The 15855-nt window shown below is 32.3% G+C and overlaps 1 protein-coding gene across 1 annotated transcript; it reads left to right on the forward strand.

Moving 5' to 3' along the window:
• The first annotated feature begins 5904 nt into the window (after positions 1–5904).
• Positions 5905–9402, forward strand: LOC142639782 (uncharacterized). Its single transcript, XM_075813919.1, has 4 exons — positions 5905–8159; positions 8270–8584; positions 8668–8752; positions 8833–9402. The coding sequence occupies exons 1-4, from the start codon at positions 5905–5907 to the stop codon at positions 9400–9402; spliced, it is 3225 nt and encodes a 1074-aa protein (XP_075670034.1).
• The last annotated feature ends 6453 nt before the right edge of the window (positions 9403–15855 follow it).

Genomic DNA, 15855 nt, shown 5'->3' on the forward strand with positions numbered 1-15855 from the left:
AAATTCTACTATAGTTTAATCCAAGTATATATGTGTGTAAAACTTCATCTTAAAAACTTGAATCCTAACCCTAACCCTCCTACACTTCATAAACACATATATTTGTAGAGTGACCATTGCACCATAAGTGTGCGATGATAATTACACCTAATTTAACTTCATAAGAGTTATATCATTTTTACACCATAAATTCTAAAAAAATTTAATGGTTAAAAATAAACTATGGGCATGTCGTTAGTCTAAAATTAATGCTTTATTCTTATCTCGTATTCCTAGCCTCAATAAACACATCTATCCTTTTCCTACAATCAATCCTCTTTCTTTCGTAACTAAACATGCTTCCTTTTTTACTTTTTCAACCTCTTTCTCTTTTTTATTTCCTAACTCAAAACTATATCACTTTTCTTCTTCCTTTTATTTTTTTACAAATTAATGTAAATATCAGAGTTATTCAAATGAAAAATATAAATATCAGTGGGTTTCTAATGTCTATTTCAATTAGGCTTCAATTTACATCAGTTCTTAAAGAAAAGAAAGTACAAAATCCATAATGCAAAATTGTTAACTGCCTTCTTGATGACTTTAAGGATAACTTGATGAAAATGTTACCTCTAGAAGGATCTCCATCAAAATCATCATCACCGAAATGATTTTAAATTGATGACATGGCAATAATTGTCTGATGCTAATTATAGCTCCTGCTGTTAATATTTTGTTTGAACATTTTGTAAAAATAGATGAGGAAAGTGATAGAAGAAAAATGGATCACGGTGATAGACTTAATAAAGAGACAGAAAAATAGACACAAGAAGTATTTAATAAGGAGAGAGATAATAATGATGCTATTAATTAGGTAAGTATTTAATGATGATATGAAAAAATTGTGTTTTCTTTTTAACCATATATTTTTTGAAAATCTCAAGCTTAAAAAATGTGTAATATATATATATATATATATGTACACAAATATCTTCTTAAGTTTCGATTCCATTTTCCCTCATAATACAAATTAGGGGTCATGCAGCTAGCCTATATGGCTATATCATATATATATTGAAACTTGATCTTGGCCAAATTAAAGGTGGAAAAACGCAAACATGTCGATGAATCTGAAAAACTCTGGTAATTAGTGAGTAGTGGAAGTCTTATTTGTATAAGACTATAAGCATCAAAGAGGTGATGATATGGCTGTGGAGGATGAAAAGAAATGGCCACCTGAAATGTAATCCCTATCTAATCTTTCAAAAGTGAGATCCTTAAATTCCTAGTGTGACATCAAAATTTGACGTTCTTTCCATTTTTGTTTCCCACCAAACCAACAATTTTTCTTGGGCATTTATTCATAATCAAGAACTATTTTCCTTTAGAATGATGGTACGTTATTCAATGTTCTATAGATAATTAGTGCCTATGTTACGTTAGCTCACGTATATATTAGTACCTTTGGTCTAAAGTGGTGGCTACTGGCCACTGAAGCCCATATCTATGGATGCATCCATGTTTTGAGTAGGTTAAATGTTTGGACTTGGCCTGGCCACAGCTAGTTATGGTACGGGACCTTTTGGAACCATTATGGTTCAATGGATTAGGATTTTTTTATACTCTAGAATATTTAAAATTTTATTTATTTACTACTGACGTGACAAATCAAGTCCTCTAATTTAAAATAAGTGAATAAGATTTTAGGAATTTTCATGAATAAAATATCTTAAAAACTTTAGCTAGAGATTCATAATCTGTCTAATGAACTTGATTGACTTTTAAAGTGCCATTCATTAATATAAACCTAGTGACAAATGTAATTATCAATGGAAATATGTAATACTTTTTGCAATTTTTTAAAGTGTTACTCACACTCAAATATGCGAAAAGTATCTTATGATAGAGTTTTATGAAATTTTTCTTTAGCATAATATGTGAGTTTCACGTATTGTACGAAAGTGATCTGATGAGATACCCTCCAAACATGCCTAGACACACAAATTAATTAATAGAAGATCGTAACACAGAAATCTATGCGCATCCCATCTATGGAGGGGAAGTGATAAAGAGAAAAATAGCACTTCTAAAGACCCGGGAGGAAAAAGCACTCAATTTCCAAAGATTATGAGGAAAAAAGTAGTCAAATTTTCCTCAATACGGTTCGGTGCGGCATCAAGTCTAGCACTTGAAAAGATATATGAGAAAAGCACTCAATGTTCCAAAAATTTGTGGGAGAAAAAAAAAATAAAAGCAATCAATTTTCCGTAGCAAGTTTAGGTGTGGCATCGATTCCATTAGACCTGAAAGGCATCTTTGACTTTTTGTAGTTCCTGTCTACAAAGACACTTGAGTGAGATGTTGAAATATATAATAGTTCTCCATATGACACAGAATTCTAGTATTTGCTCCTCGTGGATGAAGCCCTGTAAGACTGCATTTAGTCAACCCACTTTTTAGAATACCTTCCACGTTGAGGACTCATATGGGTCAACCCTTGTAAAAAAAAAAAAAAAAACTTTGAGTGGAAATTTTAAATTAAGTTGGCTCCCGGTTTAACCATTGGTTCAAGACAATAATTATATAATTGGGTTATCACAAAATAGAAATCAATCGCCAGCCAACCCATTGTAAGCATTTAACTTCCTCAGGATATTATGATGACTGACCGCACAGAAATTTGCTTACTAGAATCAGATATTGAAAGATTAGCTCAAATTTTGTATTTATGATTGAAGTACCGCCATTTACATTGACATACTTGTTACTGAGAGAAACTAAATAAGCATCGTTAGAGATATTAGGTTTATGTAAATTGGCTTCAATTGCATTACTCAGCCTATGAATGTACATAATCCTAGCTCTTAATTCATATATAAATCCTGCTTAAGGTTCATTGTAACGGTACAATTGAGATTATTGTGAAGATGTAGCTGTCAAGGTCTTCCTCCATGGACTGATAGACATGGGTCATTAGATCGAATCACGTAATCATTTCATTCTCTCGCTTCTCCTTATACTCTCTTCTCTTTATTTTCATAAAATCTAACATGGTATCGAAGTCACAACTTTAATCTTCTGGTGCCATCGAGTGTTTCAGCGTAGCCCTGTCTTTCTTGGTGTTTATTAGTTGTCGTTGTCTTCTCCAACCTCGCTTAATCACTGTCAAAACTCTCAGACATCATTCCACCACTGCTAGAGGAACTTCGGTGCCATTTGCCATCATCAAAACTGACCACAACGTCGCAAGACCACTATTAATGTCAGATCTACCTTCTCAAGGTCTCTGATTGCAACACCACACATAAAAATTGGTAGATCTCAAGCTAATTGATGTCGCGGAACACTACAAAAAAGATAGCTATTTGCGACGAAACTTTTTCGACGATTACAAAAAGCCATCGTAAAAACTAGCTTTTTCGACGGCAAGTCTCTTCCATTGACAATGACTCGTCAAATATCAACACATTTGTGATGGCAAAATGAGTCTGTCGTAGATGTCTATTATTTTTGTCGAAAATGTGATTTTTTTTGGAGGGAAATGTTCCCGCCTTACTTTTTACGACGGTATAAAAATGTTTGTCGCTAGTAAGGTATTATTTATGATGACTAAACAAAAACCGTCGGAACTATTTACACTTGTGATGGCTTTGGTACATCGAAAATACAAAATATATATTTTTTATGGTGTTAGTATTTGTGACAAACAATCTTCCATCATAAATATAAAAGAGAGTATTATTTACGACGACAGAATAAACACCGTCGGCACTATTAACACTTGTGACGGCCTTTGTGCATCGAAAATACAAAAAATATATTTTTTATGGTGTTATTATTTGTGACAAACATGATTCCATCGTAAATATAAAAAAAATGTATTAGTGACAGACATGAAGCCATTGAAAATGCTAAATTATTTTGGAGGGAAAATTCCCCCCTTACTTTTCACATTTGTGATGCACATTTATTCATCGCAATTTTTTTTTTTTTTTAATTGAGATTGTATTTATGACAAACATGCTAACTGTCATAAATAGTTAATTTGCTTTGAAAGAAAGAAGGTATACTTTATAATTTGGCAGCAAATTTATTTTTCTTTACCGCCACCCCCTCCCTCCTACACCCACCCCTCTCAAAATTTTGAATTTGGCAGCAAAAAATTTAAAATTCAGATCATCACAAAAAAAAAAAAAAAATTATACTTTAAAATTTTATAATTGACCCTTATAAATTTGTCGAAAAAAAAATTCAAAAAATAAAATAAAGTTGGTACAACAATGGGAACAAACCCATCTTCTCAACAAAAAAAAAAAAAAAAGTTAAATTTAAAAAGCCCAAAAATATAGGAAATTCCTTTTAGGTAAACATATCCCTAATTACCAACAAAAAAAAAAAAAGCCCAAACCTTCCTTCCTCAACAAATCCCTAACTCTCAGTACAAAAACCAAAAACTAGAAAAATAAAAAACACAACGTTGTCTTACAATTACTCCCTTGTGTCGTTAGTATCTTTGCTTATCTCTGCATCATCGTTCTCCATACTTGCTGAAATCCAATTGCGTTGTTGAGCCACTGGTATATATCACTTACTCCCTCTCACTCTCTTTGTTTGCACTTTAGTTTTTTGTACAGTTTTAAGTTATATTGCACTGCACGGATTAAATGAATCCACTGAGTAAATATACAGTGATGGTTGGGTGTTGAGTCAAAAAGCTAACAAATGAATGGCTGAAAGTTTTTTTATTAAAAAAAATATTTGAATGAATGATTGGTGCTTGTGTATTGATTTGGTGGATATATAATAATATAATATTAGTTAGTGTACCGTTTGAACCATTCTTTGTCTGTGAAACTGCAGGGAGACTTGATGAATATATAGTACTATTGACCACTTTTCAATAAGTATTTGTTGAAGTTTTAATAATAGTATTTGTGTTGTGGATATATAATAATATATGTGCACCATTAAAAGTAAATTTAGCCTTCTTTTTTTTTTTTTTTGCGCTAAACTTTAGCAATTTGTTAAGAAAATTTTGCAGCTTCTCTCTATGCTTAAAGCACAAAGTATAGAAAAAGATTAAGGGGGTGTTTGGTAGAATAGTTTGAAAAATGTTGTTTGTAGTTTTTTTAAAAAAATGTGGGTGAAAAAGTGTGTAAAAATATGCGTGATGTTATTTAAAATGTAAAAATGTGAGTTTGAAATGGGTACCAAACAGACCCTAAAGTACTGAACATAGAAAAATATGCGGTAATAATGCTGAAGTAGGGGACTTGATGAAAAAGAAAAACTCTTTTGCACTTGGGCTTTGAGTTCTGACATGCCACCATGAAAAAAAAAAAAATTCTTGTTTTTCCCGTAAAGCCATGTGCCTACTGTAATTGGACTTATCACCTTAAAAGATCATAATGGTGGCAGGTGATAAGGGAAAAAAAATGGTATCTATAGAAGCTTTAGGTGATTTGATTTAGATAATATATATTGTTATGTGTCTAGTTTTTGTCCTTATCTCAAAAGTGATGGCAGGTGGCAAAAAGTAAAGTGTGTGTGTGTGGGTATATATATATATATATATATATATATATATATATATATATATATATATATATATATATATATAAATGTTTTGAATATGTGGATTTTTTGTGTGAGTTAATAATGAAGAAATTATTTGTTTCTTTTAGCAGTCTCTCTTTTGATCGGGTACTATTATTAGTGCATGTTATTTGTATATAATTATTCAATTAAGTTAGTGGACCTTTAAAATTTAATTAAGTTTTTCATGTTAGTTAGTTTACAATATATTTAGATGTAGTGTTGTTAATTTAGTGCTTTTGTTTTTAACTTTTATAATAAGTTTATCTATCACAATTTAGCCAGGAATAATTGTTAATATTTATGTCATTTTTGAAGGGTGTAGATATAATGCCGGTTGATAAATCTTGGATCAGTCTTTCTAGTAGGTCATGTGAGGAATATATAAATGGAGTAATAGAATTTGTTGATTATGCATTTCAACGTGTCAAAGATGAAGATATGAAGATAAAATGTCCTTGTAATGATTGTAACAATAGATATAGAAGAACACGAGTTGAGGTTACAAGAGACCTCTTATGGAAAGGGATGAGGCGTGATTATACTAGATGGCATCTCCATGGAGAGGGAAATAGTGATGAGGATGAGGAAGGTAGTGATGAGGATGAGGATAATAGTAGTGATGATGAACAAAGTATTGATGATATCCATAATATGATACGGGATGCTTATTCTCATATGAGAGATGTTGAGGAAACAAGTGGGAGTGAATCGCAAGATCCAAATGAAGAAGCAAAGGAGTTTTATAGATTGGTTAAAGAGGCAGACCAACCACTTTATTTGGGATGTAAAAAGTATTCCAATTTGTCCTTTATTGTCAAATTAATGCACATAAAGTGCAAGAATTCATGGAGCAACAACTCATTCACAATTTTGCTGGAGCTATTGAAGGATGCATTTCCAATGTGTGAAAAATTGCCCATATCCCACTATGGGGCAAAGAAGATTGTTAGTGATCTTGGTCTAAACTATGAAAAGATCGATGCATGCAAAAATGATTGTATGCTATATTACAAGGAGCATTCGGAAGCAGATAAGTGCTCAGTTTGTCAAATCTCAAGATGGAAGTTAAATAGCAAAGGTGGTAAAAGGGATGCTAAAAAAGTCCCATGGAAGGTATTGCGATATTTTCCTCTTAAGCCGAGGCTACAAAGATTATTTATGTCATCAAAAACAGCGCCAGACATGAGATGGCACCATGAGAATCGTTCTAATGATGGTGTACTAAGGCATCCCGCAGACGCTGAGGCTTGGAAATCATTTGATCGAACACATGAGTCATTTTCCTTAGATCCTCGCAATGTAAGGCTTGGGTTAGCTACCGATGGCTTTAATCCTTTTGGAAACATGAGTGTTAGCTATAGTTGTTGGCCTGTTGTCGTATTCCCTTACAACATTCCCCCTTGGATGTGTATGAAAGAGCCTTACCTATTCATGTCTCTACTTATTCCGGGCCAAAAGGGTCCTGGCAATGATATCGATGTATTTTTAAGGCCATTAATTGATGAGTTAAAAGAATTATGGGAAAAGGGTGCTGAAACCTATGATGCTTCAACGCAGGAAAACTTTCAAATGAGAGTTGCATTAATGTGGACTATCAATGACTTTCCTGCATATGCTTATACCTCAGGTTGGAGTACACAAGGGAATCTTGCATGCCCTTGTTGTGGTAGTGAGACTTCTCATCGTAGGTTAAAGCATGGTAGCAAAATGTGCTATATGGGTCATCGTCGATTTCTTCCTCCTGACCATAAATGGCGATCACAGAAAACACAATTTGATGGTAAGAGAGAGAGAAAAGGGGCACCAAAACGATTATCTGGTGATGATGTGCTTAATCAACTTGGTACTCTGCCACCAGTAACACTAGGCAAGGCCGTTAAAAGGAAAAGGTTACCTGGGCGTGGAAAGTGCCACAATTGGAAGAAGCGTAGTATTTTCTTTGATTTGCCATATTGGAGAACATTGTTGTTGCGTCATAATTTAGATGTGATGCACATTGAGAAAAACATATGTGATAGTGTGATGGGGACAGTATTAGATATTGATAAGAAAAGCAAAGATTCCTTAAATGCTAGGCTCGATCTAAAAATGATGGGTATACGAAAGGAACTTCATCCTGAAGATGGGAAGACTACTTTTCCACGTGCTTGTTATACACTCTCAAAAGATGAGAAAAAGGCTGTGTTTCAGTGGTTGCAAAATGTAAAGGTTCCAGATGGTTACTCCGCAAATTTGTCTCGGTGTGTGAATGTAGGAGAACAGAAGATTTTTGGTATGAAAACTCATGACTGTCATGTCTTCTTGGAGAGATTACTCCCTCTTGTAGTGCGTGAATTATTACCTAAAAAGGTATCTGATGCTTTGATCGAGCTTAGCAATTTTTTAAAAGAATTATGCTCTAAAGTTTTACGATTAGAGGACTTGGAGCATATGGAGCACACAATTCCTATAATTCTTTGTAAGCTAGAAAGAATTTTTCCACCTGCTTTCTTTGATGTAATGGTACACTTGCCAATTCATCTACCTTGGGAAGCTAAAGTTGCCGGTCCAGTGCAATATCGATGGATGTATCCGATTGAAAGGTAAAATGAGTTTTTTTTTTTTTTTTTAATTTATAAGAGAAAGCTAAAATGAGATATTATTTACAATATAGTTTTTTTTAATTACTCATATTAATTTGATGCATCAATAGGTATTTGTGTAAGCTCAAGGGTTATGTTCGTAACAAGGCACACCCAGAAGGGTCGATTGCAGAAGGGTACGTGGCGGATGAATGTCTAACATTTTGCTCACGGTATCTAATTGGGATCGAAACAATATTTAATCGACCTGAGCGAAATGATGATCGATGTCCAGCAACATGTGATGATACCCCTCGATTACCCATATTCTCTAGGAGAGGCCGCCCTTCTGGGAAGAGTGTAGTACGAGAGTTAAACAACACTGATTACTATGCAGCATCACTTTATGTCCTACAAAATTGTGATGAGATTGAGCCCCTTGTTCAGTAAGACTTACTTCTTGTACATCAACCCTTTAATATTCTTGTATAAAATTTAAAGATTGACTATTATGATATCTTATATGTAGAGAACATAGGAACATCCTTGTAGACTTGGGTGTCAATGTTGACGAGATGCATAGACATGAGTTCATTTGTTCGTTCAAAGAAAGGGTACAATCACATTGGCTCATCCATTTTTTTAAAATTAATTACTTAAGCATGAATCTTACATTATTTATATATCTTTGTAGATCACAAAACTTTATAATGATGGAAACGAGCAAGTTGACGAGCATGTGCGATCATTGGCTTGGGGTCCAGATAAACGAGCTACACACTACCCTTGTTACAATGTCAATGGGTTTAGGTTCCGTACTAAACAACGCGATGATGGTAAAAAAACACAAAATAGCGGTGTTATGGTGAAAGGGGAATATCAAAATATGTCTTATTATGGATTGATATCAGACATTATCGAACTCCGTTACACAAAGGGTAATTCTGTTGTTTTGTTTAAATGTGATTGGTATGATGTAGCTCGAGAAGGAATTGGTTATAAGCTAGATTGTCATGGGATCACTAGTATTAATAGAACACGTAAGCTAAACACACAAGAGCCATTTGTGTTAGCGTGCCAAGCAGTACAAGTTTACTACGTAAATTGTATAAAAGATCCAGCATGGAGCGTTGTGATTGAGACCAAGCCAAGAAATCTTTATGACATGCCTGCAAATGAAGAAGAGCCTTATCAAGAAGAAGAGGTTCAAAGATTCAATACACATGTGGCCGAAGCAAATGAAGAAGATGATGAGATGAACTAAAGTAGATGGGCTTTAATTCTATGCAAGAACCTACTACACAGGTATATTTATATATTTTTTAGTATAATCAACATTAATATTTTTTGCTATTTTCTTGAGGTTGTTGAAATAAGTTGTAAAGTTGCTCATTATAGATTTCAATTATTAGGATAGCTAAATTTAGATTAAAAATATGTTATTTAAATTAGTATTCTTTGATGTTGATAATACCATTGTTATTCATTGTGGAGGATTGTTGTTGATGTTGTTAAATTAATACGTTTCAATATCTTTATTATGTATTGTAAATATAATTTGCACAGTCATAATTTTTTTGTATACTTATTTAGTTTAATCAAAATATTGCAGACCAATACTGGATGAGGAAATCAAAACGTGGACGAAAACACAGAAGATGGCTCTTAGAAGGAGAATACTGATTCAGATGATGATTGATCTTCCAATATTTATGTTTTCAAGTTTGGTGAAGGATATTATAGCTTTCAAGTAGACGATTTAATATTTTTTATTCTATTTCGTAGAGGTTTTAATATTTTTTAATTGCATTATGCACTTTTTAGATTTTGAAAATTATGGATTTGCTTTAAAAGAAAGAATGTATTAGTAATGGAATTGGATCCCTCCCAATAAATAATATTTGCAATGGACCTACACCATCGACATTAGTAATTTTTTTAAAACAAATCAACACCCACAGGGAAAAACAAACCCAGGTCAAAGAGAGAGTGATCTGATGATTCTTTTCCCCACTCTCTTAGCAACCTAACAGACACAAAAAATTATCATCTCCTCCAATTTCGTAACCCTTTACCAGACCCGATTCGTGACCCACACGCCTCGAACCGGCGACGGAGCTCCGATGCGGTGATGCTAGTTACGTGCGATGGAGGTGATGCATGTGCCGATCTACTTCGAGTGCTAAGACGGGCACGACGACATGAAGAGAGTCCCCAAGGAATTCATGAACTCAATCAAGAAGAACAAGGTGGGTTTCTGGGTAGATCGAAGAAAGAGTTTTTTTTTATTTGGCCATGGGTGTCTAGGTTTGGAGTTTAGTGTCTTTTGCCATGGGTCTCTTGGTTAGAAGCAGAGGGTTTGGAGTGGAGCAAATCAAAGATAGAAACAGAGAGTGAGAGAATTCAAGGGGCAGAGAGAGATATTTGGGTTAGGTTTGTGGGTTTGGTTTTTTTTTTTTGTTTTTTTTGTTTTTTATAATAGGTTTTATATTTAGTAGAGTATTAGGTTGCTTTATTTTTCCTTTTTTTTTTTTGTCTAAAATTCGAAATTCAAAATTTGTGACTAAGAAAATTTTAGAAAATTGTTATAAATTTTTTTATCAAATTAAAAAATTGACTAAGCATTTTTGTTTTTTTTTTTTTCTAGTTTAAATTAAAATCAAGAAATTAAATTTTTTTTGTTTTTATTTTTTTATTAATTTATATATTGATGTGGCATTTTAAATGCTGACATGGCATTGAAAAAATGACAAATCAAACTTTTTAATATTATTTTATTAGTCATGTCAGCATTTATTATGTACACAGTACATCCTGTTTACCACTTCAGCTTTTCCGTAATTGGGTTGACGGTATGGACCATTTTAAAAACGATTTTAAAAAGTCAAGGACTGACCTAGGAGCAAAATCAGTTTAGGGACCAAATCGAGAAATAGCCCAAAATGTAGGGACCAAGAGTGCATTTACGCCTTAATTAAAATACTGACGTGTCATTTAAAAAATGCCAAATAATTTTTTAATCATATTTTAATAGTCACGTCAGCGTTAAATTAGCATCACGTTAGCAAGCAGGGCACTCCGTCTGCCACATAAGAGGCTTCCGTTAGTGGGTTGACGGTAGGGACCATTTCAAAATGGGAATTGACCCAAAATGTAGGGACGAAATGGGTTTTGATTAGTATTTTAAGATTTTCTTGGTTTTCATGTTTTTATCAATGTATTGGATATTTTTAGTGATTGAAGTTTCATTATATGCAGATATGACATGCATCCATCTTGTGCCATAGTCAGATTTAAAATTTGACCATTGGATTGAAAAAGTAAGATAAAATATTGGTTTTGATGAATTTTTAGCTCAATCAAACGGTTGGATTAGGAGAACGTGTCCAATCACAATTTCTTGGTGTGTTGGTACAACAACACATGTCCATAATGCTCTAGACTCAAATCCAAAATCCAACCGTTGGATTGGAAGAATGTGGTGAGATATTGGTGTTGGTGAAGTATGACATCGGTTAGACGGACAGATTGTGAAAAATGAGTAGTCAAAGTTTACAAAACTTGGTCAATATTTGGTCAAACATGATCAACCATCGAAGTTGGGTCTATGATCAGTTGATGGGATCAAATTATACTGAGTAGGGAGGTTTTGAGTGTGTTTTTGGTATTGGTCAGTATTTTAAGGTTTTCTTGATTTTTCATGCTTTTATCAGTTTCAGGTTTTAAAATGGCAAAGTCAAAAGTCATATGCAGATCCATTCGAGGTCATTTTGTAGGTTTTTGGTTGTATTTTGCATATCATTCTCTTGATTATACGTAATATTTATGTAGTGTATAACTCTCTTAATTAGTAGAGTATTGGATATTTTTAGTTATTGAAGTTTCATTATAGGCCGATGGAGATCCAAAATTTGACCGTTAGATTGGTAGAATGTGGTGAAATATTTGATTTTGTAAATGACAGTGACAATTAGACAGTTAGATTGTGAGAACAGAGTAATCAAATCTTATAAAACTTCGTTAAAATCTATTAAACTTGGTAAATTTTTGGTTAAATTGAAAGTTAGTTCCAAGACCACTAGATTTGATAAAATTAGGTTGATCGAGGAGGTTTTACGTGGGTTTTAAGTATTGGCCAGTGTTTTAAGGGTTTTTGGTTTTCATGCCTTTATCTGTTTCAAGTTTTAAAATACCAAAGTCAAAAGTCAAATTTGACCATTGGATTAAAATAGTGGAATAAAATATTGGTTTTGATGAATTTTGAGCTCAATCAAATGGTTGGATTAGAAGAGTGTAACCAATCAAAATTTATTGGTATGTTGGTACAACAACACATGCCCATAATGTTCTAGACTTAAATCCAAAATCTGACCATTGGATTGGAAGAATATTTTAAATACTTTTTAATTAAATTTTTTTTGAGAAAACTTTAATTAAATTTTTAAATCAATAAATTTTATTTATAAAATAAGATAATTTTGGAAAATTGAGGGCAAGTTAGTATACAAAATTTTTAATATTAATTTAAAAAATTTTGGTTAATGAGATTTCAAGTGAAAAATGGTTTTTCCTTGGGTGGTTTTGCCAAATAAAATACACAAAATTATTTTTTTATTTTTTAAATATTGAGGTTATATCTTCGTACAAAAATCCACCTGGGCAATATTATTGAGGTTATATTTCCCTGACTTTTGAAACTTCCTATTTGAGATGGAATAAAATTGCAACATAGGTTAAAATTTTCTTTACCGCCCACCCCTCCCTCCTACCCCCACCTCTCTCAAAATTTAGAATTTGGCAGTAAAAAATTTTAAATTCAGATCATCCAAAAAAAATTTAATTTATACTTTAAAATTTTATAATTGACCCTTATAAATTTGTTGAAAATAATTTTAAAAATAAAATAAAGTTGGTACAACAATATTAACAAACCCATCTTCTCAACAAAAAATAAAAATTTAAAAAACCCAAAAATATATGAAATTCCTTTCTGGTAAACATATCCCTAATTACAAAACAAAACAAAAAAAAAGCCCAAATCTGTCTTCCTCAACAAATCCCTAATTCCTAGTACAGAGCCAAAAAACAAAAACATTAAAAAAAGAAGAAGAAGGCAACTTTGTCTTATTACTCTCTTGCGCCGTCAGTATCTTTGCTTGTCTCTACACCATCATTCTCCATACTTGCCACAATCCAAACGTCTTGCTGAGCCACTGGTATCACTTACACTATCTCACTCTCTTTGTCTGCACTTTTGTTTTTTGTAAGTTATACTGCACGGGTTAAATGAATCCACTGAATAAATATACAGTGATTGTTGGGTGCTGCTGATAATGAATGAATGGCTGAAAATTTTTTGATTAAAAAAATATATTTGAATGAATGGTTGGTGTTTGTTGTGGATATATAATAATATATATTGATTAGTGTACCCTTGACTATTCCTTTGTCTGTAAACTGCAAGGAGACTAGAAATTTATAAGACTAGAAATAGTAGTATAATAATAGTTTTTGTCTTGTAGATATATGATGATATAGGTGTACCGTAAAAAGCAACTTTAGTAATATATATATAATATAAGTATTTGTTTTGTTGAAGATGTGACCCTTCAGTCAAAAAAAGCTGTAACCATATAATAATAGTAGTATAATAATAGTTTTTGTCTTGTAGATATATAATGATATATGTGTACAGTAAAAAAGTAACTTTAGTAATATATATATATATATATATATATATATATATATATATATATATATATACACACATATATATATTTTGTTGCTAAATTTTAGCAATTTGTTGAAGCTATGTATGTTATTTGTATATAATTATTTAATTAAATTAGTGGACCTCTAAAATTTGATTAAGCTTTTCATGTTAGTTACTTTACAATATATTCAGAGGTGGTGTTGTTAAGTTAGTTTTTTAGTTATCAACTTTTATAATAAGTTTATCTATCACAATTTTTTTTTTTATCTTTATATTGATATTTCTAATATGTGGTCCTTGGTTTTAATTATGTTTTCGTTGACTAAATAATTACAACTTTTCAAAGATGTGGCTTTATTTTTAACTACGTTATAGGTGAATGGCAAAGAAAAGTAAGAAGCGAGCTATAAAACAAGTGAGAGATAAAGGTGATAGTGGTAGCCAATCAATAGTTGCACCTTCATCATCTGAGTCTCCAACTAATGAAGCACTTGTTTCTTCTAATAGTGTGATTAATGGGGGCAGCGAAGGTAATACTTAGTATTTTCCTAAAGTTTATATGCTAAAATACCAATTTTATGCTTAAAGCTTACTTAATTATTTTTATTTATTTCATTATTGGTAGGATCTACTGTACAAAAGAAAAGAGGTCGGGGAAAGGCTAAGGGTGTTTATCCAGGTCATAATCGCAAGTGTGAGATACATGACAGAAGGTCTTTTTTCCCTATTTTTTGGTTACTTTAATCATTTATTTTTTGAGAAATGATATGTCCACAACATTTTTACAACAAATCCTAAGTGGCAGGATGTTACTGGTTGTTATTGTTGGGGCAAAAAAGTAATCTTAGTGTTAGATTCAAATTTGAACCAATAACAACTAACCACCTATGATTTGTTGTAAAAATATTGTAAAAATGTTGTGGACGTAGCACATCTCTTATTTTTTAGTGCTTACATTTCATTTATATGTAATATTTTACATGCTTTGTGTTTCTTTCATTTTATTAGATTCATAGAAAAGAAAATACCCCAAGAGATTACTATTAAGTTCCACCAAAACATTACTGGGCCATGGATAACTTTTTCAGAATACCCTAAAGAACAACTGAATATGCTTTATGAGTTATACAAAGAAGCACAATTTGAGACAGATGACTTAGTTCTTGAGAGGGAGGTATTTGATGAGCATGTCAAACGACGCTATCCTGATTGGATGTGGCACCTTAGAGAACCATGTGTAACGAATAAAATTCCTCAAGATGAATGGTACAAGCATCCCCCAAATGATGTAACTCCAACTATTTGGAAAGAGATGTGCAACAAATGGAATAATCGCAAGTGGAAGGTGATTATAAAATGAACTTTATTAATAGTTTTTTTTAATATATTTTTTTCTAAAATCTTTCTTAGAAGCAAATGTTTAATAATTAACTCATTTAGTGTATTTTTTTCATCTAACCAGGAAAAGAGTGATAGAAACAAAAGTAATCGCAAAGAACATCAAGCTATCATTGCGACTACAGGTTCTATGCCAATGGCTAAGCGCAGAAAAGAATTGGTATGATAAAATTGCCATGTTAAATTTCTATAAGATTAGTTTGTATATTGAATTGATTTATCTTATGGTTTTCCTTTTAAAATTTTCATAGGAGGAGAAGAATGGATGCGAACCAAGTCCAATCGAATGTTTCAGGTCGATGCATATGAAAAAGGATGGTGTTACTTTTGCCAGTGAAAAAGCACAAAAATTATATGTATGTTATTATTATTACTATTATTATTTTTAAATGTATTTTTGAATTTAAAGTTTGTATATATCTAATAACAGCATAAATGTTGTTTTAGGAAAAAATGGATGCAAGGAAATCAGAGGTTGCATCTCAGGGTGAGATTGTTAATGATAGTCAAATATTCTTTGAAGTGACTGGACCTCCTACTCGTGGTCGTGTGCTTGGCATGGGTGCCGGTGTCAAGCCTAGAGATGTGTATGGCCCAAGTTCATCT

The sequence above is a fragment of the Castanea sativa genome, chromosome 6, assembly GCF_040712315.1.
Source record: "Castanea sativa cultivar Marrone di Chiusa Pesio chromosome 6, ASM4071231v1".
Classification (NCBI taxonomy): Eukaryota; Viridiplantae; Streptophyta; class Magnoliopsida; order Fagales; family Fagaceae; genus Castanea; species Castanea sativa.

Coding starts and splice junctions, on each gene's coding strand:
- LOC142639782 (XM_075813919.1), top strand. CDS start 5,905: ATGCCGGTTGATAAATCTTGGATCAGTCTTTCTAGTAGGTCATGTGAG. Junction 8,160..8,269: donor TGGATGTATCCGATTGAAAG/GTAAAATGAGTT, acceptor ATGCATCAATAG/GTATTTGTGTAAGCTCAAGG. Junction 8,753..8,832: donor TTTGTTCGTTCAAAGAAAGG/GTACAATCACAT, acceptor ATATCTTTGTAG/ATCACAAAACTTTATAATGA.